Raw genomic sequence first — 21,193 nt, forward strand, 5'->3', positions numbered from 1 at the left:
CTAGAGAGAAGAATGTGCCTCCGTAGGAGTCGTTGGGGTAACGAGAAACCCAAAGGTGTTAAGACAAAGGGGTCTTATGTCTGACTGTAAAAACCAGTTGTAGCACTTCCACTTCCACTGGAAGTGCTACAACTGTTAGTACTTCCAGCTGCTAGAAAAGCCCAAACACTGGCTTCAGCCTCCTGTAACATGGACGCTGGCTGTGTCTTTGAGCAGCAGCAAGCGTCTCATTTAGGGTCGTGAACACGAACGTGCCCGATCGGCGAGCGCATGGCTAATCGCTCTGTTGTGTGTCTGTGTCCCGCAGGACTGCGGCTCTCTGCTCTCAGAGGGGGACAACCAGGGCTGCTACCCTCTGGACGGACACGTCCTCTGCAAAAACTGTAACACCAGCCGCATCCAGGACCTCACCGCCAAGGCCACCACTGACCTCTGAGCAACCCGCCCGGTCACCTCCACTGTGATAACCCTCTCTCTCTCTGTCTCTCTCTCCCTCTCTTTCTGTCTCTCTCTCTCCCTCTCTCTCTCTCCCCTCTCTCTCTCTCTCTCTCTGTCTCTCTCTCCCCCCTCCCTCTCTCTCTCTCTCTCTCTCTCTCTCTTTCTCTCTCTCTCACAAACATACAGATCCACAGACGCTTGCATTCCTCAGCATATATACACCGTATATCCATCTTTATATATATATATATTCACCTTTAGGTAACAATAGCATCACTTTCACCTGCAAATATGTATGTATTGACTCGGTACAATCACAGCAGAAGAGGCTGTGATTTTGTTTTTCTGTGCTGTTAAAGGAACTTTTTGGGAAATACGCTCATACACTTTCTGACTGAGAGTTGGACGATGCCACTGTCATGTCATACAGCACTTTTTAACCTTGTTAGGAAAAGTGCTATATAAAATTAGTAAATTATTATTATTATTATGTCAGTACGCTAAATATGATGCTAAAGTCAAAAGGCGGATAGCTTAGCTTAGCATTAAAAACAACCTGCCTGGCTCTGCCCAAAGTTAAATAGGTGGCTTCTGGCCAAGAAATACTAAAAGTAAACAGAAACTTGTCACTTTTAAACTTCTGTTTTTGTACAAATAAAAAAAAAAGAGGCGCCATCTTTATGCTAAGCTAAACTTATGATGCTAAACCATATATTGATCTTCTCATCTAACGCTCTATAAGAAAGCAAATAAGCGTTTCTCAAAATGTCTCAAAACTAATTGCTTGAAATGACTCCAAATCCACCGGTTAACAGTTCCGATAGGCGTCATCACTCAGTGTTATTATCTCATGTCACAATCATCGTCAACCAGCGTGTTCTAGCCTTGTTTGTGCGCATGCAGGCCCAATTTTTTGGGGTCTAAAATGGAGTCTGACTCCACCAGAACATGCAAAATGTTAAGCACACCTGCCCTGCTGGGTGTGTGTATAACTGCGTCAGTATTTAGAAAAGCCATGAGCTCACGGTGTGTTGGTGAGGACATTCTCTTTATTCTTTAGTGTTTGATACAAATCGGTACTCGGATAGGAATCACATTATAAAACAGTTCTGCACAAGTGAACACCAAAGAATTGAATTTAAGCTGCCATATTTCCTGCGTGCTCGTCTGCCGTGCAACTATATTAAACGTTCCATTTTATCGATCGGGACCACAGGAAATCGCAAAGTGTAGTTCCCAGTGTCAAAGACGAAATCCTCTATAAGGCAGCTGTTGAATGCGACTCCCTTTTTAACTCAATGTTTCCTTTTGTATTTTCCTATCGAACAGTACAATCATGGCTCTCCATTCATATAGATGCGGCCTAATGTTTGTGTTTAATTATATCGTTTTTGAGCAGATAAATATGTAACTCTTTCTCTCATTTACAGTGACATAGATTAGATTAGTGATTGTAGTGTACGCAGTCCGGCAGAGAAAACGGATTAGAGATGGCTATGCAATTTTTTATGTTAATTGCATCGACACTTTATAAGAAATTTTTATGAATAAGGAAATATTTTACCTGTACAGATTGGAGCATAAGTGTCCTTATAGTAATCCTTTAATCACAAACTATGCTGTTGGTACTGTGTGACTTTGTGCGTCACTGTGCTGTCTGTCGGAATTGATTGTGACACTTGCCTTTTTTATTTAGTGTTTGTTTCAAGTCGATGGGCAAAGAAGGGACCACGAGAGTTTCCCCCAAAAGATGACTGATTTTATTATTTGTTCCATCCAAGAGTGACAGACAGCTGACCAGCATTTTAAATTAATAGTTATTTCATTATAATTGCAAGAGCAATACGATGATAAGGCGAATTAAAGGTACCCTGTGGAGTTTTTGACCACTAGTGGCGCTGTTGAGTGATGTTTTTATGATTTGGCCCCTGTGCAGAGGTGGGGCCAAAGGGGCTGTCACAGGCAGGGGCCTCCCGTGGAATCTGATTGGCCGATAGGTTGCAAGCCAACGGGGTCGTTAGTATCAGAGTCAGAAACAACACAAAATCCCCTCAGATGCAAAACAAAAACGACTCTTTAAAAACAACATTTTGTGCGTCTTTACATGTCTGTGTCCAAGGGCCCATAATGTCATAATCTGTCCATGGCTATAGGCGTCCGTTGATGGACATGCGTTGCACATTTATATACAAACAATCCTTTCTTTTTTTTTTGCAAATGTCTTTTGAGAAAGGAACACATTTCCATTTTTTGGTGTTGAATTTGTTTACAAGAAAACTCCACAGGGTACCTTTTAAACAACAAAGACAATGTAGTTAAGTACCGATCTGCCTATTTATGGGCCGGATTGGATTACAGTATTTCCAAACCCAGATTACAGATGTCTTGTGCATGTGGATGGAGTCTTTGTGATTGAGTGGACTGTGGCGATGTTTGAACCAGGGTAAACGCTTTGTAAATGACTGTGCTAATAAGCCCGTTAATGAATTCACTTCTGCTAGGACACATCTTTTACACAAAAGTAGAGAAAAAGTAGTATTTAATAGTCACTTATAAACTCAGTGAGAGCTCTCCGGAAGGTTTAGGCCACCTAAACCCATCATGTCCTCGGGAGTGTTTCCATCAATATTTGGAGCGCAGTTCACCGGTCACATAAAAAAAAAAGACTTAAACAACTCATAACCGACAAGTGCACAAAACTTAGACCAGGAACACAACTTACACTCAACTCCTGCAGTTTTTTAAAATGTTATATTACCAATAGATAACTATAAATAAATCCAAATGTAGAGAAAAGCTGTGCGTCTCCCTAGTCACCGAAGACATTTCCTCTCCTGATTTCATCTCTAGTTATATATCTCACCAGCTACATGAAGTCCAGACTTACATCCTTCTCGTAGGTTAATTGGACAGTTGACTGAGTGATCCAGCTGATTATCTGTTGTCAGGCAACAAATGACATCAAAAAACACACACACTGTATATCATTTTGTTACACGTGTTGCTACGTAAGTTTAGATAACAGGACCGCCCGACCTGCCGGCTGGATAATTAGACAATACACAACGTGAAGATTTCAAAGTGACTAAACGGTGTCCTGTTCAGGTAACGCATAATGACAGGATACGCCAGCGTTAGCCACCAGACAACAAGAGCTGCTGTTAGTTTGGTAAAGGACATTTAAAGCTGCACAAATTCCTATTTTTTGAATGTTTAATGTCAATGAGGTCGTTTGTAGCGTCGAACCCACAGAGAAATATCGGCGGGTGAAGTTAGCAGCTAGCGGGCGAACATAGTGGAGCACGTGTAAGAGGCTAAAAATATGAATTTTATCAGATTATTTAATATAGAAAACTAGTCAGCAAGTGCTTTTTTTAAGATTATAGGCTGCAAACTGTCTTGGGGTTTTAAATCATTTTGAATAAATAATCCAAAATGTGTTATCATTGGCTTATTAGCACGTGTTTTCTACAAAACGTACCCTGGCGGTCACATTTAAACCTTAATGTGCCATAAAAGCGGAATCAAACTCCTATTTACGGTGTTTGTTTTAAGGGCAGCGTGTGAACATCGGTCATGAAGCTCGATGCTACACGTATACAGGAAAAAAGAGCCTAATGATTTCTATTCTTCTTTTTTTTTATTCGTTCAGTGCATTTGTGTTGTTCTACTGTCTTTTGTTCCACCTGTGTTTGTAAAAGTGCCTTTAAATGAGCGGCATCAAATCGCAGTATTGCCGCTCAAAAAGACGTTGCTCGTGTCTCGGGCCAAGTCTGCAGCTGCGGCGGCGTCTTCAAAGATGTCGAGTGTGAAACTCGCCGCAAAGAGCTTGACCCTGTTGTTCCTCCTGTGTTCTTGATTTATGGAAGGGGGGGGGGGGGGGGGGGGGGCATGCAGTCTACCGGTGTTTCTCTCTCTCTCTTTCTTCAATAAAGGCTTTGCATCAGCACCGCGTGTCCGTGTCCTTCTTTAGTCTTTTAGCAGTAATTTTGTCAAATTCTCTGAGAAGATATTAATATCGCCTCTCTTTCTGATTTAGGTCTCATCTACCTTCCCCTCCCCTCCCCCCTTGTTGCTGGTTAACACAAGTGTCCTTGCTCCTCCGGATAGGTAATGAGCTACCTCCCCCCCCCCCCCCCCCTTTCCGTTCCAGAACGGGCCTAACTCGGTGGGCTCCTTCGCTCTCTTTAAGAGTCATTTAAAAACAAAAGAAGCCCTTCAGTGGCGAGCGCGTGCCTCTGTGCTTACACAGCTCCGATTCATTTCCTCGTGTCTCACGCCGCTGGTCCCCAAGCGCGCTTCATAGGGCCAATTGGAATCACCTGCTTAATAGAAAAATCCTTTACTCACGATGGTCTTTAGAGTACACGTCTGGGACGACGGTTTAATTATACACAGATACAGTGTGCTGTGTTTCCTGGTGGCCACAATCAGCAAACGCACTCAGCTATGAAGTACGCTCACTGCTGGGATCAGCTTGATGGAGTTGTTGGAATAATGTAAAGACCTCCCTAAAGTCTTTCTTTCCTTCACCCTGTCGCCTGATTTAAACCTTTCCATTTGTCACCTCTGCTTGTGGAGCCTCACGTCAGCACTACGTCACTCGAGCGTTTCATTTCCTCTCTGCCGATTTGCTAAATTGAAACGTTGCTTAAAAAAGCGAGACGCCAAGACGGCAGCAGCAGCCAGTGATGTAACGCAGAGTTTTGAAATCAAACGGAAATATTTATCCGCGGCCGACCCCGTAGCTTACAGTAAAGACGGTAGTTATATCATCAGCTTATTGCTCCACCGGCCTCTGGCGTGAGCGGCGAACTGCAGGGTGCACGCCCGACCCCCCCCCCCCCCCCTAGTTTCCTCTGACTAGTGCACTGAAGATTTTTGGAATGCTAGCAACGTGGAGATTTCCTCGTCATTTTTTTCCCAAAACACGCTGGAGGCGATACAGCGTGTGTGTGAGTGTGTGTGTGTGCCAGAGAGAGAAGCCCTCCAGCAGTTTAGCCGAGGACTTTGCTTTACTGCACATAAATCTGGTGTTTGCAAACAAATTGATGAGTGATGGGCCCTCCAGCCAACATGATGTACCCTCCAATTTCTTCCTCTGCATAAAAAACAAATGGATAAATAAATAAAACCGCACACACTCCCATTTTTAAATGAAGCCGTCACACGGTCAGATTTACATAACATTACAATGTGGGCCGACATCACAGCGCTCCCAGCTTAATGTTATTAGCTTTAAAGTGAATTCCCTGCAGTGCATTTGCATCAAGAGCATTGATTTTTTTTTTTCTTGTGCGTCCTTGAGTTGGCTAAAGGCGGTGATGTAATCACGGAGTCAGTGTTGCTCTCGATAGAACTTAAGACAGATCGCTCTGAGACACAAATCCAAAGCCGTCCCCAATGTGCATGTTGTATGAAACCCTTTTTTTTACTGGTTCTTCATCAGGCCGGGGGCATCCCAGAGAGTTCAAGGGTGGCAGCCATCTTTATGACATACTGGTTGTAGATCGTTTCCATCGAAACATTTTGAAACGTTTCCTGCATTTTTTATGTGGGGGGGGGGGGGGGGGGGGGATAGTGTAACATAAACCGAAAGCTTTAACAGACCTGGAACAAGTGCTGTAGAAGTTGTTGTGGCAGGTTGCTCAGAAGCCAAACCTTCTCCATCTCCATCACAGACTGATGCAAAAGTCTCAGTATTAAATCACTCATTCACACATCGACAATAGTCCATGCAACAGTGTTAAAAACAACGGCCATTATGTCAAACTAAAATCTCATACCAATCATCTGAGCTCCAGATAAACTGGTGATGTCCAATAGAAACAAACGGAATGACCATGCTAAAAGTGACAGTTAAAATATTATTTTTTACTGGCCAAAAATGAATCCTTTGCATATTTTTGCACTTCAACATGGAAACATATGAACTAGCTGGGCGCTAACGTGCCTCATCAATTTGTTTTTAAGCGGCCCTGGCTCTGCGTATAATAATATAGCTTGGTAGTCTTTGTGGTTTTTGTTTGCGTGCTAACGCTCCAACTAAGAGGGTGTACATGATAAACATTACCTGCTGAACATCATGATGTTAGCATACTGACTTTAACTTGTAGCTCAAAGTACTGCTCTGCCTTTGTACGGCTTCACAAAGCTGCTAGCATGACTGTGACTGTTAGCCGTGTTAGGTAACCATGAAAAAACAAGTGCACTGACTTATGACACTGCCCCCCCTCTTCCTACCACCCGGTGGACTCATTGAGTGCGCTACCTTAAATGACTTCAGTAACCGTACCTTTAGCTCAGCTTGAACTGTAACATGTGTTTTCCTTAAAGTCCCAGAAACTGTCGGAGCAGAGGGGAGCGGTACACATGTGGTGCCCATTATGTGCCTGTTACAGTCCATCTGTAAAAGATGTGCTTTCCAGTACCAAAGAAAACCCAATCCTTATGTTCCTCCCCTTTGTTTTTGAATGTGCTGACGGAATTCGAAGACATATTTCTTGACTTTTTATTGTACAATAATAACCTTGGAGGCTTCATGCATCCTGAACCTTTTTTACAAATCCGATCATCATAAGAATCAGCTGTGATAGTGAAGTCTTGGGTTCAGCTGGATAAAACACAGGGTGTCACTGTGCTATTGCTAATTACTGCAGTTAATTTGTTTCGAGAGCAAACATCGATACGTCTTCCCAAAAAAATCCATCACGATATGACAAAATCTACTTTCCTCATTGGACACGAGAGACTGGGTCCATAACATTTCCTTGAATGGCCACGCTTTGCCAAAGGGCGTCCTTTCATAACCAAGATCAGTTACTAATGTTGGCAGAGAGAGATCTGTCCCCATATTGTTATTTCTTTTGCATACTCCAACACACACAGGAAGAGATAATGGGCAGAGTCCAGCAGAATTTTTATTCTCTGTCTGATTACAGACATTTTGTGAACGTTGGATCGCATCTGTCTCTGCATTCCCATTGTTGGCTCTCTGTCGACTGACGTTTTTTTGGATTTCCTCTCCTCAGGCTTCCAGTCGTAGTAACTGAGAAACGAGTCCAGTGAGGCCATGTATTTACAGAGGATTTGGTAGAGCTAAAATTACTTATTAAATGCACTTTTATTATTACATTACATTACAGTCATTTAGCAGACGCTTTTATCCAAAGCGACTTACAATAAGTGTATTCAACATAGGTATTCAAGAGGACTACTAGTCACCAGAAATCATAAGTGCATCTCCTTTGTTAAACAAGTTATTAATTATACCTCCTGTTTGCTGTCCTAAAACAGCAACAACAAGCCCCACTGCAAGTACAAAGATACTTCACATTAGTAGACATCAGTGGCGTGCCGTGCATTTTATACCTGGGCCTCCACTGCTGAAATACCACCTTATAACCACATGATGGCGCCACAGCTAGGGTTATTATTCGTTTCTAGGGCTGTAACTCTATACGTATTCATATTAAATCGTTCGGTACGAGGCTTACAAACCGAACAATACGTGTGAATAATACTAGTGCATTTGGAAAATGCAGAAGCTTAAATTGTAGGAAATATAATGTTTTCTGCGCTCACTAGGAGACAACGGTCTGAACCGGAACAGCGGTCTGAACCGGAACAAAAAAAAACACAACAAAAAACAGATGGGGCTCCGCAAGTGTTCTGGGAGGCTAGGCTAACTAGCTTAACGGGAAAACAACAGCAGCAACATGCATTCTGCTACACACTCAAGGGCCATTAGATGTAAAAAACGAACCAGTTGACTTACCAAATGCTGATCACATCCTCCTTTCTTTGTTGACAAAGAGTTTAATCCCCAACTCACAAATCCGTTTCTTCTCCTTATATGTTCAAAAACAAAGCAAGGTAAAAAAATAATCTACACCAAGCAAAATGCAAAAAATATCATTTCTTCCATATCTTTCAATTTGAACTCTTACGACTCCGACTAGGCCTCTGCTGTAAGTTTCGTAGTCACGTGCTCACCTACTGACCAATCACAGCACACGCTGCACCTCACTGCAGAGCTGCTCGTGCAAACTGAGCTGCACGTAATGCTGACGTAGTTGTAGGCCAGCTAGCAGCTCTGACACGTCAAAGAATGTCAATCTAAAGATCTGATTGGTTGAAGACTATGACACTCAACAATATTGTCCCCATTCACTTAAACTGCACATGGATTCACTGGGTGAGTCTGCAGGCCTCGGGCCTCTCTTCTACCTAGAGACACAGAGGTGAAATCTGATTGGATAAAATCTCTACTTAAAACAAGCTGCACTGGAAGCAGAGCAACTGAGGAAGACAGTAGCTGTGCAATGACAAAATAAGATAATGGGAAAAATATTTTTATAAATCATGATACATGTATAGTGTATTTAAGAAAAAATATTAAATTATAAAATAGCTCTAACTTTGTGATTCTGTTTAGGCCAGCAGAGAAGGCTTTGCAGGCCCCGACGGCCCACCACCGGTAGACATATACCATAAAAGCATAGACAAAATGCACAACAATATCTTTATTGAATCCTGTTTGTAACTGGGTTTGAGAAGGTTCTCTTATTATTATTTTAAACTCCAACTTGACATCAGAAGTGTGAGCCTGGGCTATTTGTTTCATTATTATCACAGCCAGGAGGATTATGCCATTTGCCGAGATTCTGCATGCAAACGCAAGTGAGTGTGCACCTATGTCTGTCCACGGCTAATCTCCCATTCTGCTGTAGCAAACTGCGTGATATTTAGAGTGGCTAGTTATGGCTGCTTGTTTTTGAGTCTGAATGTAGTGTGTTTTTTCATGACTCACAGCCCATTAGCGCCAATTGTGGGTTGTGTTCATTCAATCACACAATACAGCAGTGCTCGTTCGTTGCAGACACACCCGGCAGAGATCTGTACCCTACTCAGTTCCCCTTTCTAGTTGGCTTACACAATAAGAGGGTAATAATGCAGTGCTGCTTGTTGCCCTTTGCCTCTCTCCACATCCCACCCATCACTCACCCTCACCCTTCATGCCACAGTCTGACTGTCAGGTTCACACTGCACCCATGGCTGATTTATATGCAGCACAGGGGAGGGGTTAAGATCCGGATAAATCCACAGACTTTACTGACTTAGTGTAGGTGCGTTTCTCCAGCTCCACTGAAAGGTAAAGCAGTTCTCATGATTTAAGGCGCTCTTTGAGCTGTCACCCCTTGACCTGAGGGTAAGAGGCAGAGAGTCGTCCGTGGATTTAATGCAAAACCTTGTGTTTCGCTGTGAACTTTCATTCTCACACTAAAGCAGGCCGACCGATTAAGCCAGCCGAGGATATCTGAATGCCAGAACAGTAGGCGCAAAATGAACACACGCTTTCTTGTTTGCTTGACAGTTGGTGGGTTTGTTGAGTGCTACCAATTATACCTGAACCTCCACAGATAACATTTTAATAGGTGTAGAGCCACGTGTTTCCATGTGAACCAGGCTGCTTTTCACGCTTACGAACAGGAATGTGTTATATCATCGTGCAAACACGAACAATTCCATCATGCAGGGAAAAGACTCTGGTACTGTGGTAGGCCAGTGGTTCCCAAATACTCCCACAGCCGCACCAGATCAAGTCTCCCTTCATCAACACCATGTTCTGTTCCAAATGTGTTCATTTCAGCTGATTTTAGAGTGGATGTCAATTAACAATGATACTGTCACAATAATCTATTCAAATAATTGAATTGTCAATGTTGAGGTCAGTTTATCAATTACTGTTATTTTAACAGTTCATCCGTTTCCTTTAGATCATTATTTCATTAGTTTTAACTAATTATGTAACTGTTTATGTATTACGTAAATATTGTTTATTTATTCTTTATTATGTATCATCAATATGGTTTTTATCTTTGTGGTTGTTATATTATTTAGTTATCATTAACTAATTACATTAACTAAGAATAACATTTAAAATAATATAAATGATGCACAGTGGCTTATTAAGGTGTGTGGTTGGTGGGCGGCATAACAGCAGTGTGGATGGTTACTTTCCTCCTGAACAGACTGTTGATATTAATTTGAGATAAAATCACTATTTGTATTTTTGTTTTCAAATGAGCTTTTCAATTTTTCCTCGTAGCCTGCGGCAGCTCCAGCAGTAGCCGTGGTTTGGAGGCAGCTCAATGAATATTCTGCTCAATGAACTGATACTTAACATTTGGTCATCAACCTTCACGTTACAGCAATTTTGAAAACATTTCATTTTCTCTTCTTTTTTTCCTTCAGAGGTCGTCGTATAATAGATATTCAGCCTCACTTGGCTTCCTTTTCACTGAAGCTCACACACATGTGTGTCTCTCTCTCTTAGTCCATGAGCTTTTAATAACTGTGTTTGAGGTGTCTGAATTGAAATAGTGCTGGAAACTCCAGACATCACAGGGTTCAACTGTCGACGCCAGATGACGATGAAAAGAGATGCCTCATGATCACATCAGCTCCAATTTTTGTACTTGAGTTTCTCTCTTAACGTATCACCCACGTGATAATCACACTTAAACAAGATAACATCGTCTTCAAAACTATCTCAAATGCCAGCTACCAAGCCAAGGTCCCTTCTCTTTTAACTATAGATAAAACCTTTTCTGTCTTTGTAGTTTAAACCTCTTCAGCCACTGTGTTTGTTTCATTTAGATGGCTTTAAAAGTATAATATATACAAAGGCTGTGCAGGGTGGATTAGCATATCTTGCTCAGACTTTCAGAGCATTCAACAACGGAGCCTTGCGAGACAGATTAAGAATTAACAAGTGTAACTTACTGTCTTAGTGGATCCATCTGCTGTTTCCAGTTAGGCTCAATAATGTGAACTTTTACTTAAGTAAATGTTTAAATCGATGAATGATTGAACAGCTTTGATGAGTGCGTAGTCATGGAAATACCAGAGACACATCTGTGTGTTTTTGCAGTATTAAAATCAGAGGGTGAAGGCTAGAGAGAGATGGGCTATACCCATGTGGCCTCAGTAACTTGCATTGCTACAAGAAAAAAAAGAAGGAAGAATAGGGTTTTTTTAAATCCCAGGACTGAGAATTATTTGATCACACATAATAAGTCCAGCCACAAATGCTATTAAAACTTAAAACCCGGATCCCTTGGACCTAGAACAAAGGCAGTGGAAACATCAGTGATAAATTATTCACATCCAACTTGTCGCCCCTCCCTCCCCCATCACTGTGTTGCCCAGGCACTCCAAACTAATCCAACTCCACCTCTTTGAGTTGAATTACTGGAGAAGAGACTTCAGACGCCTGAACTTGTGCATCTCTGCTCTTGTCGTTAAGTCCATGTGCTGTTCTGTTTACCGTCTCTCCCTTTACGCAATGTGTTGCTTTTCTATCGCAGATGGTTAGATGGCCAAGCCGACTTGTTTTTGTTTCCAGTTCACAACCTCTTCTTCTTCTTCTACTTTGTTTACTGGCGGATTGCAGCCATGTGTAGCTCATAGCGCCATTTTCGGACCAAGCTTAGCTGTAGCCGAGTTTATTGGCTCTAAACCAGTTGATGGAAATGCATCTAATTCACATTTCTTTTTTTGGCACGTTTCAAAAGTTCGCACAAAATTTGCTTGACAATTGAATGGAAACACGACGAGTGGTTTTAGCCGACTAGTTTGGCTGAGCAGCAGTGTCGGCTGGTCGGTTCACTGAAAAAACTAGAAGATGGATTGGCTGTAAATTTTGTGCGGATATTCATGGTTCCCAGATGATGCATCATAAAGCCTTTGGTGATTTCCTTACTTTACCTCTAATGCCACCATGAGTTTGAAGTCTGTGGTTTTAAGTGAAATGTCTCGACAGCTTTTGGATGGATTGCCATGAAATTTGATTCACAATATCATGTACCCCACAGGATGAATTGTAACAGCTCCAGACATTTTTCATTAACTGCCATCATCGGGTCAAAAGTTTTGTTACGGTTGACCAGATTTTCAAACCCTCAAATAGGGACCGCACCTTCAGGCATACGCACATGTATGCGCTTATGTACGAACCATATGTATTTTCATCAATTTTTCAGCACTTAGCACACCTACCGAGTGCACCTTTAAACCCTCTTTTGTCCCCCAAAATCCACCAAAACCTGTATTATAATGCAAGTAAACACAAAATGTGGATTGCATAGTTGTGATATAATGTTCATTGTCAGACACCTTTTAAAACTAAACACATTTGTCAATGTGCAGAGGCGCATGGTTAGATGGCCAACTGTGACACACATTCTGTCAGCTATTATATATTGTTATCTGGCCGCCTTATGAGCAAAGACATACATACTAATGACACTCCCATCAGCCTCAGCTGTACAATGCTAATAAGTACATGTTAGCATGTTCAAATTCTAAACTAAGACGGTGAACATGGCAAACATTACGCCTGCTAAACGTTAGCATTGTCATTGTGGGTTAACTGCCATTAGCATTTAGCGCCAACTAAATACAGCTTCAAAATGCTACGAGCATGACACGAGAGGGTAGCCTATGCACAGAAATACACATAGGCTGACTTCATTTTGTTTTCCTTTATTAGATAATACTGCCAAAATAGACAAGAAAAGGGGGCCAGAGAGCGGGCTACATGCAGCAAAAGGCCGTGGGGGCGTGGGCCAACATAATTTGATTCCTTCAACACACATCTGTAGGATAGTACATTGATGATTCAGTTTCAATAAACAGTATTAAAAAGCCATTCCATTAACCTGCTCTAGCCTTCGTCCTGCATCCTCTCAGGCTCCGGTTTATTAAAAACGCTCCCGAGAGAGTGATTCAGACTAACAGTGTTTTTGTTCAGGATCAACCAGCTGTGATTAAGGGTGTGTGTGTGTGTGTGTGTGTCTGTCTGTCTGTCTGTCTGTCTGTCTGTCTGTCTGTCTGTCTGTCTGTGTGTGTGTGTGTGTGTGTGTGTGTGTGTGTGTGTGTGTGTGTGTGTGTGTGTGTGTGTGTGTGTGTGTGTGTGTGTGTGTGTGTGTGTGTGTGTGTGTGTGTGTGTGTGAGAGACTCCAACCTTTGTGTAGAAACAGCTGAATGTCACAGGTTGCGTGTACTATTATGACGGAGTCTATTCACTTCACAGAGTGGATTAAGTGAAAACGTGTCGGACACAATGCTACCACCACGTCTCAGAAAATAGCTCCTAATTCAAATGTTACACTTCTCCTTCTTTGTTGAGTGGCTTCTTTTGCTAGAGATGCAGAAAGAAGGGAAGGTTGATAGCAATGAAATAGCAGTAACAACCAAGAAATGGACTTAATTAATGACAGACACAGCATGCTGGTTCTTACAATGTTAGATACCTCTGTTTATTTATACACATTGTGTCTTTATAAGCAAACAGAAAAATCAAACAAAGACGCTATGATATATGAATTAAAATGAATAGTGTCTTTGTTTCTTTCAGGGATTTCTTTTCAGGCGTGAGGCTGTTTTCTTTCTCTCCCTGTTCCTCTGTGTTTTAAAGTCTAATCAACAGTATTGATTATGTGTGTCGTGGCTGTGAATGCACCACAGATCACTGAGCGTCCTCTTGGATTTGTGATCGACACATTTATTGTTCGCTCAGAAACTGAGAACATCATCTTGTGGTTTCTCCACAGGAAATGACTCGTTATGCAGTGCATGCATTTTTTTATTATAAACATTTATGCAATCCTTCTTTAATAAATGCATTACTATGACTATGCATGATATGAATTCACGTATGACACATTGTGAACTCATGTGACTATGAGGTAATAAGTAGACTTCATGATCAGTTCAGAGCTGAGCACCTTAATTATTGATCCTTAAGACATCTTTTGTTAATTTTTATTTTATTTAAATTCAAATTTGATTTTATAGTGCATCATTTGTAGTCATAAAGTGCTCGTCTCAGCTCCGTCTCACGGTCGTAGGCTGTAAGACTCATTTTTTGACAATACGTGTGTAAATGTGAGGTCAAATAAAAAAGAATAACTACTTCTCTGGCAGAGCAGCTGTGTTTGTAGTTCCGACACACCGTCCAGGACAATAAAAGTGGGCAAACAGTTTTCCCTTAGTAGCGGGTCAGCGCGATAATTTAGATAAAGTTCAATAGTGAAATAGATTTCTGGTGGACATTTTGGGAAACTTGCTTATTCACTTTTCTGCCGTGTTCGGCGAGGCCAACACATTTCAGCAACGAGGCAATTCAAAGCACTTTACATAAAATGTCAAAAGCATCGAGACAAAGTGCAAAAGACACACATTTCAATAATAGACAATATAAACAAGCCAAATAGAATAACAAGAATAAAAGTTACAGTGCAGTGTAAGATATGATTCAATAAAAGGCAGCAGCAAACACAAACGTCTGCCTGGATTTAAAAGAGGGGAGAGTTGTAGCTGACCTGCAGTTTTCTGAATCAGCTGCAGCAGTCAAGTTTTAGACCTCTGAAGACCTTGATATATTCTGAATAGGATAGGCTGACTTTGTAATTGTCTTAGTGTGGTGGTTGAAATTCATGTCTGAGTCCACGACCACCAAGATGTTCTGACTCGGTCCGTGGTTTTCAACATTTCCGATTGAAGCGGTGACTTTTAATTGTTCCTCCTCCAAAAACATTTAGCTCAGTTTTGTCTTTGTTTAATTGAAGAATATTCTGTAACATCCAATCGTTGATTTGTTCAATGCAATTACTCAGTGCTTGTATTGGATCATAGTCCCCGGGTTACATGGTTATGTAAATGAGTGTTTCATCTGCATAATTGTGGAAACTTATTTTGTTGTTTTCCATAATCTGAGCCAGTGGAAGATTATAGATGTTAAATAGAAGAGGCCCCAGAATGAAGCCTTGGGGAACTCTGCGTGTCGTATTTGTTAAACTACCTATATACACAAAGTAGTGTGTGTCCTTTAAGTAGAGTGAGATGAGAAGATTGACGTTGCGCTCCTGGTTGCGTGCTACGAGCTATAGCTAGCTGCCAGCTTAGCTTAGTTTAGCATAAAGACTGGAGGCCGGGGGAGACGGAGTCACAGCCACATGGCTCCTCTGATGTAAACATGGAGTCATCAGCCTCTTCTCTTCACCTTCAAGCCATCAGATTCACTGGGTTTGAGGTTGACTTTACCACACAACCAAACAGCAAGTTCCCATGTACTTACAAATATTTCTTCTGCATATTGTCTTTGATGGACGGTCATTTAGTCAAATATTTTAGCATTAAAGTGTGTGTGTGTACTCCTGCCAAGGAGCTGTTACCAATGTGCAGACAGTGTTCAAACAGTATCAGATGTCTCAGGATATGAACAGATTTCTGGAAGCGGCGGAATACTCTGATGTGGAAGTGTTGGAGTTACAGCTTGGAAAGTGTTATTGTTTTTGCCCAACATCAATGACCTGAATATAGGCCATGTGAAATATTCAGACCACTTGTCAGTGAAGTAGAAACCCTCACAGTTGCGAAGCTACCGTGTTAAACACTAAATCCCACTTGTCTAGTTCGTCATCAATCCAAGAGAAATCCATGTGAGAGTGTGAGGCAAAGTTTACCCCCCCCCTCTTCTCACATCAACACAGCCGCTCCACCGGGCAACCCCGTGGCACTCGCTCTCTCACAGAGGTGTGTGCTTCTCACATCTCTGCTCGTCGCCGAGACAGATAAATGATCTGATTTGAATACACTCTCGTACTGTATGTGACCAGACTTTCACACTGGGGCTCTCGGCACACATGAGGGATTCGTGTTTGAGGCACATCTGCGCGCAGTTCAGCTCAATGGCCCACACACGGGACTGGTGGATGTTGATGGAAACTCTCCTGCTATTTCAAACACGATGCCGTTTCTGTGGCCTGCAGCGGCGGTCAGTGTGTCTGGGGTAGATTTCAGAATTCAGACCAGAATTTAGGGGAACTTGAATCAAGCGTTCAGCATCAGACACTGAGAGTCAACACTGTGTGTGTTAGAACCACAGTGTGAAGTGTTGTTTATACCATGAGTCATGGAAAGAGTGAGTCAAACAACGGATGTTAGTACCAAACAGCAAACTATGGGATTAACTTTAAAGCCTTGGTGAATCTACTTCATTGATTCTTAATCATTTGTGAATGGTTAGTTTGTGTTGGACAAACAATAAATGACTGATTTATCTCTACTTTTGAAAATCCCTGATCCATGGCATGAACAACGCGATGCACCATTTTCTTCCTCTTACCTTGTCCCCTGTAAAGGTCAGCATTAATGCTTCTCTTGGGCTCTCTCTGCAACAGTCTCCTAGCAACCTGTCGTTCTTTGACTTCCTTTATTCAAGGTAGTTACAGTGAAGATGTTTTCGCCAGCTGACGGGTCCAACTGTTCTTTTAAATATAACCTGTCAGGTGTAAGCACAGCTATGTAAATCTGATAGGAAGTGTTTAATGAACTTTGCCTGGATCCAGAACTTTGAGTCGGCCCACTCCACTGAGTGGAAGCGCTTCGTCTGGCATCGTGATATGAAACAGTGGTTTCTCTGTTAAAAATGCAATCGATCACCGCGGGGGGGCAATCAGCGCCATGACACAACATGTAGCTAACTTAAACGTTTGTTTGCCACAGAGCATATTTACTACAATAACTCCAAATCCAATGGAAAAACCTCATTGGCTTTTAGTCAAGGGAACCAGTGCGATGTTCAGATTTGGCCCATAAAAATAATAAAAAAGTTAGCACAGTACTTTATAGATATGGCATGCGGTTATTGCCCACAGCTGTTGTAAATAGCTCTTATGTGTGAGCTAATGCTCCTTCAACCGTAGTGTCATGCTTACATGCTAACTAAACAACAAAAGATTTCAATTTCGAAACTATGTTTCGATTTAAAACTAACTAAAAGATGCTAGAAGCTAGCAGTTTTCCCCGGATTTCAGTGTTTCTGCAAGGCTAGCACATCTTCTCATCTAACTCCTTGTGAGACAATAAACAACATGGAATCAGCACATTGTTGCTGACGCGTTTGACCTCTTGGTTTGGTGATTACATGTCAGTGTCGAGTGTGAAGCTTGTTGCGCTGCCCCCATGTGGCCAAAAGATAATAACAATCCATGTTTAAAGACTACACGTCACACATTGACCAACCTGCTGACTGGTTTGCTAATAACTCGGCCATTATTGCGGTGGCAACAAAGAGGAAGCATCACTACTTTTGACTGGCATCTGCAGGATGGTTGTGAAAAGTGCTGTGTCATAAACCAGAATTAGTTTTCAGGCTTAGCTAGCATATGACAATTGATTTAGACATATATCCAATACTTCTTGCCCTGTAATCAGATCGCATATGTTTAATAAACATCTCAAATATTGAAAAGGTGGAATTCTCTTTTTTAGGGGCCAGGAAACAAGTGGGTATGCATTGGGACAGAACATTTTGATGGATTTCAAATCCATGAGGACTTTGAATTATGATTTTCTCATTTAGGTGTCGGTTAAAATGTGGCTAAATATGGCTAATGGGGTTTTTAGGCATGTAGCCTACATATAGTTGTTTGATGGCATGTTGATGGCTATATTCCACACTCAGCAGGCTCTATTGAATTAGAGATCTGATAAGAGGCCCTCCCTTCCCCCACATCTTCTTCAATTTTTAACAAGCCCTTTTGAGGATAACCATGCTCTCCGTGTTTATAGCATTAGCCTCCTCATCCCTCACTGGCCACGCGTGTTTCACATGCCCTCCATCCCACCGGTAAATGATTCTGAGCTACATGATCAAAGTCGTTCTAGTCTGCGGTTCAGGTTTGCATGGCAGACGGCACACTCTCGTGCTCCTGGCACGATCTCCCATTCTCACAACATCCACGCACACGGCCCGACGGAAACCTAATTTGCGGATTAACCCTCGGATTTACATCTCGGAAACGCGGTCCCTTCCGAAGGGGGAGAGTGCAAGTGGAGCCAGCTTTTGCATTTGAAGAAATCATTAACAATTAAGAGCAGGGGTAAGGGATGACTCCGAAAATGGTTGTAGAGCGGCACGAAAGCAGCAACGCCAACTGAAATAGTAATGTGCTTTCCTGTGTAGCTGTCAGCTCTCTCATCTCATGTCCTCTGAGTGGCAAAGACTTGACGTGGGATTCCAACAATGCGGATAATGTTCGGTTGCTGCTCACAGAAACAGTTAATGGGGAAAGAATCTGTCCTGACAATGGATTTCACAAATGTTATTTCTGTGTTGTTCTGCATTTCCATAGAACAAGATGTACTCACTGTACACTGAGTGGCTCTGTCGTATGAGTGGAGGATGTTTGCTTCTGTCTTGCTCAACTCGCACTGTATGAGCTAATGTACAGTATCATCCTGTAGGAGAAAGAAACAAAGGATGAGCTGAGTGCACGCCAACTGACATCTCTCTTAAATTGTTTGAAATATACAGTAGCAGCTCAAAACCGTTAGGTTAAAAGGTCAGGGGGGGTCATAAATCAGACATCCGCTTTATGTTTAGTCCTCTCTCCAAGGCAGTGCTCGGTGGTGTTCACCTCGCTCTCCCAATCTGCTCATGTTTTATACATGTCACCCTTCACACTGTGTCTTCATCTCGCGTATATTCCCCAGGCATACAATGAGAAAACTGGAGAGATCTGTGTTTTGTTTCTGTCAGATGTTTTTTTTCTCCAGGGCAGAGTTTGGGCAGCCTGATGATTTCGGATATGAGGCAGAGAGACATTGGGGTCCTAGAGCGCAGTTAGTAATGTGTCCACGGGCCTGTGGTGATGCTGTCGAGTCTTCATGCAGAATTAGACATCTTAACCCTTTCATGCTTTTCAGGTGGTTTCCTTCTAGGAAGCCAGAGAAATCGCTCTTGACATGTGGCCTGTTTTTAAATTATTATTATTTGGTTCTTCAGAGGACTTACCAGAAAAATTATGTAAATGAATGTGGAATAATTTCTTAAGGGGACTAAGGGTCTGGAGCCACTAGAGGCCGTGTGAGGTTGTACCGAGGAAAAGCTCTTCTTTGAGCTAAAGGTCAACATGCTAAGGGATCGGCAAATGCTCGAACCAAACTAGTTTGTCATGCGACCGCGTCGGACATCAATTGTGTTAGTTCTTCCAAGCAGCCACGCTGGGTGGAGTGAAAAGCCTGCCGTCATAGAGTGCTGGGAGACGTGATATCGTTTCCATATGGGGATGAAGACGCACATTCTCAGATCTCTTCTCTCCCGGAAGACATTCGTAGTGTTGCACTCAGTTGTGCACATGAAAAACCTTTTTTCTGGATTGCGCCATTAAAAGGTTAAAACACAACTGTATGTCAGTGAACGCTACTGCAATCTCACTTTCAGTAGAGAATGAACAATATTTCCAGTTTACATTATGGAAATGGGAGATTTGGAGCCGGAGAGTAATTTAGGTTTTTGAAGTCATGATTTGCATCTACATCACTGCTCAGAGTGGAATGCTTTCATACCGTAGACAACCTCGAAATTACATATTACCATTTGGCTGTTGTTTTTGGCCGAGTGTGCATGCGCCTCAACAAAAACCATCAGCCCCCAGGCCGGGATCCCAGAGGAGATAAGGGATGAAGAATAGATGGCATTCTGAGCTCTCAAGCCTCTCGCACGTGTTTTATATTTTTACCCCCAGACTTCTTGGGAGCCATCTGTTCAAACATTTAAAGAATACCTTCGCCAGCCAGAGAGAGAGAGAGAGAGTAGAGCAACTTGACCAGAAAACATTACGGATCTGCTGTCGAGTAAACGTAGCTCCCGAGGTAGAGGGGCAGACAGATTTGTTTGAGTAGAAACCAGAACATAAAGAATCGACTGCTGCTAGGAATTCATCTGATAACGAAGAACACAGAGGCCATGATGATATTTCTCCAGAGCGAATCTGCAAACAAGTTTTAATTGTGCGCATCTGACCAGCTGGGTTAACTTTTTGGCCGATGGAAGAATTGATCAACTTCCTGCTGTTTGCACTGCGAAAGCCTCCGCTGCACATATTTGTGGGCCGCTCAGGGAACAGCTTGTTCTTGGCTTTGTGTCTCGGGACAAGACAGAACATTCCAGTCCAGATGACTGGACTGATCGCACTGAATATAACCAAATCTTCCAGTTCGTATCCGTAATATCCCGCACTCTGAATTACAGAGCATTTAATCACTGTTAAATGCATTCTGAGACGTAAGGTACGGTGGAATAATAGCTCATAGTTATTTTATCTGTCTTATTCAGATATGAGCGAACACCATTGAAGCTCATTCACTGAGGAATGTTATCAGGTTGAAGACTTTATTTTTTGCGTTCCCATCTCTCTGTTCATAATTGGTGTTCTTAAGCAGATGGCAGTTGTTGTTTTTTTACAAAAAGCCAAATTGTGACACTGAGTGCCTCCCTCAAGACTTCTCCGCCATTTTCTGAGAAAGCCTCAGAATAGATCCCGACAAGCCATTACTGCTCTTCACTTTCCCCTGTTTATTTCTATTTACAGCAGTTAATACAATTATTCCCAGTCGTGACCTATTTAAGCAGTGCATGCTACGAGCCATTAGCATTCAGCGAGTCTACAAAGTTACCACATTGATGGATTTGTGAAAGGAAGGTTGTGTTTTTTAGTGCATGCGTAGGTGGAGGTTCAGAGGCCTCCTGTTTGTCTTCATTTAACAGATTTTCTGTTGCCATAGGAGCAGGCGTCTTTTTTATTTTTTTTTCCTCCCATGAAAGTGCAGCACTTCAGACCCCGCTGTCTGGATTCAGATCTACAAGAAGGTGTCAGGGGAGTTGTCCAGGATTTTACAC

General features: G+C 42.2%; 1 protein-coding gene across 1 annotated transcript in view; it reads left to right on the forward strand.

Moving 5' to 3' along the window:
* Positions 1–634, forward strand: part of lpp (LIM domain containing preferred translocation partner in lipoma) — a 141,789-nt gene extending 141,155 nt beyond the window's left edge. The window contains exon 12 of the mRNA XM_079157984.1: positions 308–634. Within this exon, the coding sequence (XP_079014110.1) occupies positions 308–436 (129 nt within the window). The 3' untranslated portion in view covers positions 437–634. The remainder of the gene's footprint in view (positions 1–307) is intronic.
* The last annotated feature ends 20,559 nt before the right edge of the window (positions 635–21,193 follow it).

The sequence above is a fragment of the Pholis gunnellus genome, assembly GCF_910591455.1.
Source record: "Pholis gunnellus genome assembly, chromosome: 4".
Lineage (NCBI taxonomy): Eukaryota > Metazoa > Chordata > Actinopteri > Perciformes > Pholidae > Pholis > Pholis gunnellus.